Genomic DNA, 8255 nt, shown 5'->3' with positions numbered 1-8255 from the left:
ATCAAACCCGGGTGCTCCCTCATCCCCCTCGGGTCCGCTCCGGCTTGGCCGGCTCCCTGCCTGCCGGCTCTCCCTGCAGCCGCCCCTGGTCCAGGCCATCTTTAGCCGAGATGTGGAGGAAGTGCGTTCCCTCCTCTCCCAGAAGGAGAACATCAATGTGCTGGTGAGTTGGGAGCAGGGATGGCGAGCCGGGAATCCGGGCCTCGGTGGCCTGGACCCCTCCCCGCCGGTGGGGCGGCTCCGGGTCTCTTCTGCTATGATGAGGCCGCAGCTCTTTTCCACTCCGGGGTGGGAGCCTGCTCTACATTTGGGGATGCAGAGAAAGTCAGGCTTGCAGCACAGACAGACCAGTGGAGCTGGGGATGCTCAGAAACGGTGTGCTTTTCTGAACCTTTAGGGTCTGCAGCGCCCCCGCCCCTCCTGGAAGAAGGAGCTGGTTTCTTGGCCCTGTGGCCAGACTCCACCCTGCCTAGGTGCTTGCCTTTGACTTAGAACCGGGATTTAGGATGCTGCAGAACCCATGGACCGAGATTGTGGGAATGTCCTGGAGTTCTGGGACTTGGACTAGGGTCCTCCATAGCCTTTCTGCCTCCCATAGCTGCTCCTCTTTTCTGCCTCCCCAGGACCAAGAGAGGCGAACCCCATTGCATGCTGCTGCCTACGTAGGCGATGTCCCCATTCTCCAGTTGCTACTGATGTCAGGTGAAAGTGGGGAGCTGAAAGGTGTGGCACTTTGGGAGGGGACCCAAGGGGATGAATCTTTTTTTTTTTTTTAAGAATTTTTTTATTTAACTTTATTTATCCATTTATGTATTTATTTTAATTTGACCAGAGAAGGTTAGTGAGATAGAGGGACAGCGAGAGAGAGAAAGTGAGAAAGCAAGCCGCTAGGTCTGGGACTCGAACCGTGGGAGTCCAGTGCCCTTAACCACCATGCCACCTGCTGGCCCCAAGGGGAGGAGTCTCTTTTATCATATCCAAGCATTGATCTCTGGTGCAGGGTCCAGGTGAAGCGCCAGCTCCATCCAGATTCCCTGGCCAGTTTGCTGCCTTCCTTCCCACCTCCTACCCTCCGCCCCGCCAAAACAGGAAATTCATCCCCACAGGTGCTAATGTCAATGCTAAGGACACACTGTGGCTGACCCCTCTTCATCGTGCTGCTGCCTCCCGAAACGAGGTACGGACCTTCCACCTCTTTTCCCCTTTCCAGAAAGGGCGAGTTGATTCAAGGTAGAGGTTAAGGATAGGAGAGCCTTAATCCTTTGCCCTACAAGCTGTTCTACCCCAGGTAGGGAGGAGACCAGAGCTTGGCCCCTCCCTCTTACCCCTAGAACTGGCTGGGGAGGGGGGCTGAGTGCTGCCAGCTGACGTGACGTCAAGGAGAGCTTAACACTGGGCTGGCAGACTGCGGGGGCCCTGCTGCCAGGCCTGAGTGACTCATCCCTCCCTGGGGGGCCACCTTGAGTCTGATCCCCCTCTGGGCTCTGAGATTTCTTTCCTTGGGTGGGGGATGGGAGTCATGATCTGTTGCTTCCTTGCCCATCAAGCAGCATGACAGTTAATAGCACAGGGGCCAACCATACCTCATCACATGGGTCCTGTCCCCATTCCCATCCACTTTGAAGGGAGGGAAACGAGACCTCTCCCTTGGCTTCTGCACCATCACTTCCTTGGCTTCAGCCACCGGTGGGAGGACTGAGGTCGGTGGGAATAAGGTGGGTGGTGGTTAGAAGAGGCATTTCAGCCCGGGTTCTGGAGAGGAACCGGTATCTATCTCCTTACTTACTGAAGTAATGGAAGTGATTTAAGTGCCGATGGAAGGGCAAAGGATAGTGTTCAGGGCATCACTGTAGCAGGAACATTTATTTTTCCTAGAAGTAGTGAGGGTTGGAATGTGTGGATTTGCTTGGGAGTGGCTCTTCGTGTGGGTGGAGATTTTCAGGTTGTGGGCTAGAGGAGGGATTCCTGTTTTCCTCAGCAAGGTAAGGAAGGTTTTAAGTTCTGTGAAGATCCCCTGATGGGAAGTCAGTACTAAGAGGCTAGAAATGTTGGGAAAACGAGAAGGGACTGTGCTGGGCCATGGGCATATGCAGCACGTTGACCTGTCCCTCCTCCTACTCCCTGTTGTTTTATCTCCTGCTCCCCATCTATCTTCTCTCTTGTCCCCCCTCCACAGAAGGTGCTGGGGCTGCTGCTGGCACATTCAGCAGACGTGAATGCCCGGGACAAGCTGTGGCAGACACCACTGCATGTGGCTGCTGCCAACCGGGCCACTAAGTGTGCTGAGGCTCTGGCACCCCTGCTGAGCAGCCTCAACGTGGCTGACAGGAGCGGGCGCAGTGCTCTGCACCACGCAGTGCATAGCGGGCATCTTGAGGTGAGGACTGCTCCGGTGTAGGCCCAGCCTGGTGCTTTCCCCTTCCTTACCTTCCCACACACCTTTCCCTGGCCCGGTCCCCAGACCTGGGGGAGAAGCACCCAATGAATAGATGGACTAGACCAAAGTTCTTCTTGAACTTCAGGAGTTTGATAAAACCTCTGATGCTGCATGGAATGTGTGTATATACAGGCCTCTTTCTGAAGAGAAAATGCATATCTTTCAACACATTTTCAAAGATTAATTAAAGTTTTCAGGGCCACCCAGGTCACTTGGTAGTTAAGGTGGCCAGATCCTACATGGCAACTGCATTTTGAATCCTCATGGGTTTATGGCCAAAATCCCAAGAGAAGGATGGAAGAAAAGGGATACAGCATGGCCGCCAAACCCCTGGGTGGCGATTTCCCACTCTCTTTCTAGCGAGCACACATGCCCTATGGGGGGAAGAATTACAGTTTTAAAATCACCTGTGGAGACTCCTTTGGGCTTCCTTCAAACTTCCAGATCTGTCTCATACCTCCTCCTTAGAGCCTGCTTCCACTGTTCCCTCTAGTCCTCTAGATGGTTCTGCTCAAGAATAGAGGCATCAGCCTGCTTCAGCCTCTTCAGAAGAGGAGGCCTCTGTTCCAAGGTAGGTTGAGACATGAACCTGGCTCTGAACAGGTGTTTTTTGTATTCTGATATAGACGGTGAACCTGCTCCTCAACAAGGGAGCCAGCCTGAATGTCTGTGACAAAAAGGAGCGGCAGCCTCTGCACTGGGCAGCTTTTCTAGGTGAGAGTACGTAGGGAAGCAGGAATTTGACATTTAGGATTCCTAGGCAGAGATGCGGGGTTACAGCCTTTGAGAGAGAAACTCAGGCCTTAGTTTACCCTGCTCCTCCTTGAGCGTGCCCCTTCTTTTCCAGGGCATTTGGAGGTCCTGAAACTGCTGGTAGCACGGGGAGCAGACCTTGGCTGTAAGGACCGCAAGGGCTACGGGCTGCTCCACACAGCTGCTGCCAGTGGCCAGATCGAGGTGGTGAAGTACCTGCTCCGGATGGGGGCTGAGGTCAGGGCGCTGAGCACGGGGGTTGGGACTGAGGGCCGGTAGGTGGAGGTCAGAGTCTCTGATGGAGACAGGGAAGCTCTGGGATTGGTAGAAGCTGGAAGGATGTGGTGAGAGGGTCTGAAAAACACTTCCTTTTAGTAATAGTGCTCTCAGGCTCTCAGTCTTTTGGGTCAGGAAACCGAGAAGGCCGAGGCAGTCCTTGGATTTGGGGTACTCTAGGCTTTATTTGCCAGCTTCCACCTTGTTTAAACTGATACCTCCCTTACCCTTACCCCTGGAAATCCAGATTGATGAGCCCAACGCTTTTGGAAACACAGCTTTGCACATCGCCTGCTACCTGGGCCAGGATGCTGTGGCTATTGAGCTGGTGAATGCAGGAGCCAATGTCAACCAGCCGAATGACAAGGGCTTCACGCCACTGCACGTGGCTGCAGTCTCCACCAATGGCGCGCTCTGCTTGGAGCTGTTGGTCAATAACGGGGCCGATGTCAACTACCAGGTGCCTGAAGGGATGAGTCTGTGACAGTGGGGAAAACAGCCTGGCTCTAGGGGTCCTGACCATATCTAGATACCTCTGGAGAACTGTCCACTTTTCTCCCAGAGTGATCAGACCTTGTCAGGGACTCGGAAGAGTGTGGGCCAAGAAGATGCTCATACAACCTCTCTGTCCTCAGAGATGTGTCCTTTATGGCGGGGGAACGGGACCTTCTCTGTCCCTTGCACTGAAAAAACAAAAAACAAACACCGTGTTTCCACAGAGCAAAGAAGGGAAGAGTCCTCTGCACATGGCTGCGATCCATGGTCGTTTCACGCGCTCCCAGATCCTCATCCAGAATGGTATGGACGCAGGAGACTGTGTTCTCATCTCTGCCCGGAGGAACTCACCCCTCCACCGCCTGCCTTCTCACCCCATCTCCCAGCAAGGAGAGGCCCTTCCTGAATAGGTCTTGGAGCTCTCATCAAGGAACCCACAGAAATGGCCCTATTCCACCCTGCCCAGTTTCCTAAGACTTTTGTTTTTTTTTTTTAAGAATTATATTATTTAACTTGATTGATTGATTGAGTTGAGTTGAACAGAGACAGATAGAGTGAGAGAGAGAGGGAAAGTGAGAAAGCAGGCCACCGAGTCCAGTACTCAAACCGCAGTCAGCCATGTGGGAAGTCTAGCAACCCTAACCACCACTCCACCTGCTGACCCCTCCTAAGGCTTTTAAGATCACCGTAGAGTGATAGGCTGGCCCCTGACACTTAGTATGAACTCAGACGATAGCTGACTAGTGGAGCGTGATCTTCGCCTGGCGTCTACCTGAGTTCTCTGTGTGGATCCCCTTCTCAGGCAGTGAGATCGATTGTGCCGACAAATTTGGAAACACGCCACTGCATGTGGCTGCTCGCTATGGACACGAGTTGCTCATCAGCACCCTCATGACCAATGGCGCGGATACCGCCCGGTGAGTCAGGGCCCCGACCCTGCTTCTGGGCCGCCTCAAATCTGTACAGACTATTTACATCCAGCATGGAGGTGTAAGAAAGTTTGCCAAGGGAGCTTGGGGAACCTCTTACCCCAACTGCAAATGTAGTGGTGGGCCACAGAAGACAGGCCTGGAACTGGTCCCTCCTTGACCTGTGACAGTCCCTCGTGTTTTCCCAGGCGCGGCATCCATGACATGTTCCCCCTGCACTTAGCTGTTCTCTTTGGATTCTCCGACTGTTGTCGTAAGCTCCTTTCCTCAGGTATGTGCTGATTGGCTGGGGATTGGGCAGCAAGGCAGAGGCCCTTCCCTCTCTGCTCATGATCTCAGAGTGATCTGAGGCTGTTCTGCCCCTCCAGGTCAGCTGTACAGCATTGTATCTTCACTCAGCAACGAGCATGTGCTTTCTGCTGGGTTTGACATCAATACCCCCGACAACCTTGGCCGCACCTGTCTTCATGCTGCTGCTTCTGGAGGGTGAGTCCCCCGTCTTCCCTCTCAGGCCTTGGGAAGAGAGTTGGGCAAGGATCTGACTCCTTATTCTTGCCTGCCCAGATCTCTTCCTCTCTCGCAGCAAGAGCAGTCACAGCTTGGAGGGCTGTGTACTTCTGTCTGTCTTTGCCCCTCCCTGGACCTATGGCTTCCCCTTGAGGTGCTCTCTCTTAACCCTCATCTATCTTCCCTTTAGGAATGTTGAATGTCTTAATTTGCTTTTGAGCAGTGGAGCTGACTTGAGGAGGAGAGACAAATTTGGAAGGTACATTAATATGCAGGGATATGTGAAGGGAGGGTCTGACTATAGAGAAACAGTAGGGGGAGGGAGGGAACCGGGTGAGGAGTTGGGGACTAAGTGAAGAAAGTGACAGAGCAGCTTTTGGTGGCACTTATGGTTGCATTTGGGTCTGTTCCTGATTCTTTTACCACCCTTCCTCCCTCACCTCTTCCCCAGGACCGCACTGCACTATGCAGCCGCCAACGGTAGCTACCAGTGTGCGGTAACGCTGGTGACTGCTGGGGCAGGGGTCAACGAGGCTGACTGTAAAGGCTGCTCTCCCCTCCACTATGCTGCCGCCTCTGACACATACCGGAGGTGAGACTCGCCCATCCTAACCCCATCCGCCTCCTGGAACCGCCCCCGACTCCTTCATTCTTTCTTCCCCAGAGCGGAACCCCACACAGCTTCCAGCCACGATGCTGAAGAGGACGAGCCACTGAAGGAGTCTCGCAGGAAGGAGGCCTTCTTGTGAGTAGCAGAAGAGACCCCCAGGATGCACTGCTTTCCCAGCAGTGCTAACTCTGGGCCGCTTGTTTTCCTGTCCGCTCTGGAGCTGTGTCCGCGTGTACTGCTGCTGCTGCTGTCCTCACGGTCAGGCAGCAGTGTGCTTTGAGCACTCTGGGTTTAGCCCAGAGCAGGTACAGAGTGTACACATGGTTCCTTTCCTAAAAGAATGGATCCTTTTTATATTTGTATAGGTTGGCTTTTTTTTTTTTTTTTTGCCTTAGGGTACATTTGCTCACTGGAGAGAGATACAGAGACAGAAACAGTGAGAGAGAAAGTGAGAAATCACCCCCCTGGGGGCATGGCCATGCTGCAGTTCCTTCTGCTCTATTCTCGTCCTGGGAGCTTGGGCCAGCATGCATACGCACCTGGCATGAGTTTCAAGCCATGGTGTCCAGGACTCAACCACAGTCGGTCATGTAGGAGTCCAGCAATGTACCCACTACACCGTCTGCATAGCAGGTGGTCTTCTTGAGATCAGAAAAGCAAAATACACATTCATTTTTTCATTCCACCAGCATTATTTGAAAATTGTTTACCAGGTTCCAAGTACTGTGTTAGGTACCAAGGACAAAACATGAATTACCCCAAATTTCTTTCCTTTTAAAACTCATAATCTGTTGGGAAAGGTAAGTGAAAGAACACTTATAGGGGACCAGCAGGTGGTGTGGTAGTTAAGGCGCTGGACTTTCCCACATGGCTGACCAAAGTTCTAGTCCTGGACCTGGCGGCTTGCTTTCTCACTTACCCTCTCTCTTTCTCTCTCTCCCTGACTCAAACTGCAGAGTCGGCCAAGTGAGATCCAGCCACTTTAACCACCATGCCACCTGGCTGACACAGTCTGAGATTATTTTAAGATAAAAGGTTTATTTTAGGACTAGCCTATGGCTTGGTGGTTAAGGCAGCTGAATCCTACGTGGTCAACTACATGGTTGGAGTCCTGGACCTGGTGGTTTGAGAACATTCCAGGTACGTGTACATGCATGCCCAAAATTTCAAAAGGAGAGATAGAGGAGAGGGAATTGTGACATGACTATCCCCCATGGGGTATACATCTTTGTTTTCCTTCTTTCTCTCTCTTTGGCAAATATATGTGCCCTCTGGCAAATTTATTTTTAAATAATTGTTTATTTTTTTTTATTCATTCATTTATTTTAATTTGACCAGAGAGAGACACAGAGAAAGAGAATGTGAGAAAGCAAGCCACTAGGTCCAGGACTCGAACCATGGTCGGTCATGTGGGAGTGTCCAGCATCTTAACCACCATGCCACCTGCTGGTCCCTATTTTTATTTTAGTTTTTGCTATCGGGTACATGAACTCACCAGAGAGACAGAAAGCGAGAAATCACCCCCCTGTGGGGGCTGGCCACACCACAATCCCTTCTCTGTTCTCCTCTCAGGATCTTGGGCATGCACACACATGTGCCTGGTATGAGTTTAAGCCACTGGGTCTGGGACTCTACTGTGGTCGATTACATGGAAGCCCAGAGACATAGCCATTACGCCATCTGCTGGTCCTGCAAATTAATTTTTTAAAATGAAAAAAAAAAAAGATGTTTAATTTAGAAAAAAGGACGTTGAAGTCCAAGAGGCTCAGGTATGTGACCTTTGCCAAATTACTTAACCTCTCTGTGCTTTAGTTTCCTCAATTACAGTTGATATAGAAATGGCATATAGGGGACCAGCAGGTGGCGTGGTAGTTAAGGCTCTGGACACTCCCATATGGCCAGCCACAGTTCGAGTCCTAGACCTGGTGGCTTGTTTTCTCACTTTCCCTCTCTCTCACTCTCTCTCTGGTCAAATTAAAAAATACATGAATGAATAAATAAAATTAAATAAATAATTCTTTTTTTAAAAAAGGGATCAAAATAAAACCAGATTATATTGGGACCAGCAGATGGCATGGTAGTTGAGGTGCTAGACTCCTACATGGGTGACTGCAGTTCGAATTCCAGACCTGACGGCTTCCTTTCTCATTTTTTCTCTGGTCAAATTAAAAATAAATAAATAAAATGAAATGAAATAATTCTTAAAAAAAAAAAAAAAAAAGCGCGGGACCCACACATGGCTGATCAT

The 8255-nt window shown here is 51.2% G+C and overlaps 1 protein-coding gene across 1 annotated transcript in view; it reads left to right on the top strand.

The window, feature by feature from the left end:
• Nucleotides 1–34: 34 nt before the first annotated feature.
• The window catches only part of ANKRD52 (ankyrin repeat domain 52), a gene marked incomplete at its 5' end in the record, with an annotated part of 16246 nt that continues 8025 nt past the window's right edge, over nucleotides 35–8255 (top strand). Inside the window, 14 exons of the mRNA XM_027767161.1 lie at nucleotides 35–163; nucleotides 624–702; nucleotides 1107–1177; nucleotides 2177–2377; nucleotides 3064–3151; nucleotides 3285–3427; nucleotides 3714–3926; nucleotides 4186–4264; nucleotides 4764–4878; nucleotides 5079–5161; nucleotides 5259–5376; nucleotides 5588–5656; nucleotides 5849–5989; nucleotides 6062–6142. Of these exons, the coding sequence (XP_027622962.1) occupies nucleotides 35–163; nucleotides 624–702; nucleotides 1107–1177; nucleotides 2177–2377; nucleotides 3064–3151; nucleotides 3285–3427; nucleotides 3714–3926; nucleotides 4186–4264; nucleotides 4764–4878; nucleotides 5079–5161; nucleotides 5259–5376; nucleotides 5588–5656; nucleotides 5849–5989; nucleotides 6062–6142 (1610 nt within the window). The remainder of the gene's footprint in view (nucleotides 164–623; nucleotides 703–1106; nucleotides 1178–2176; nucleotides 2378–3063; nucleotides 3152–3284; nucleotides 3428–3713; nucleotides 3927–4185; nucleotides 4265–4763; nucleotides 4879–5078; nucleotides 5162–5258; nucleotides 5377–5587; nucleotides 5657–5848; nucleotides 5990–6061; nucleotides 6143–8255) is intronic.

Source organism: Tupaia chinensis, unplaced genomic scaffold (assembly GCF_000334495.1).
Source record: "Tupaia chinensis unplaced genomic scaffold, TupChi_1.0 Scaffold143970_1, whole genome shotgun sequence".
In the NCBI taxonomy this organism is placed as follows: Eukaryota; Metazoa; Chordata; class Mammalia; order Scandentia; family Tupaiidae; genus Tupaia; species Tupaia belangeri.
Note: the sequence above shows the minus strand (reverse complement) of the source record. Positions and strands in the feature narration are given on the sequence as shown.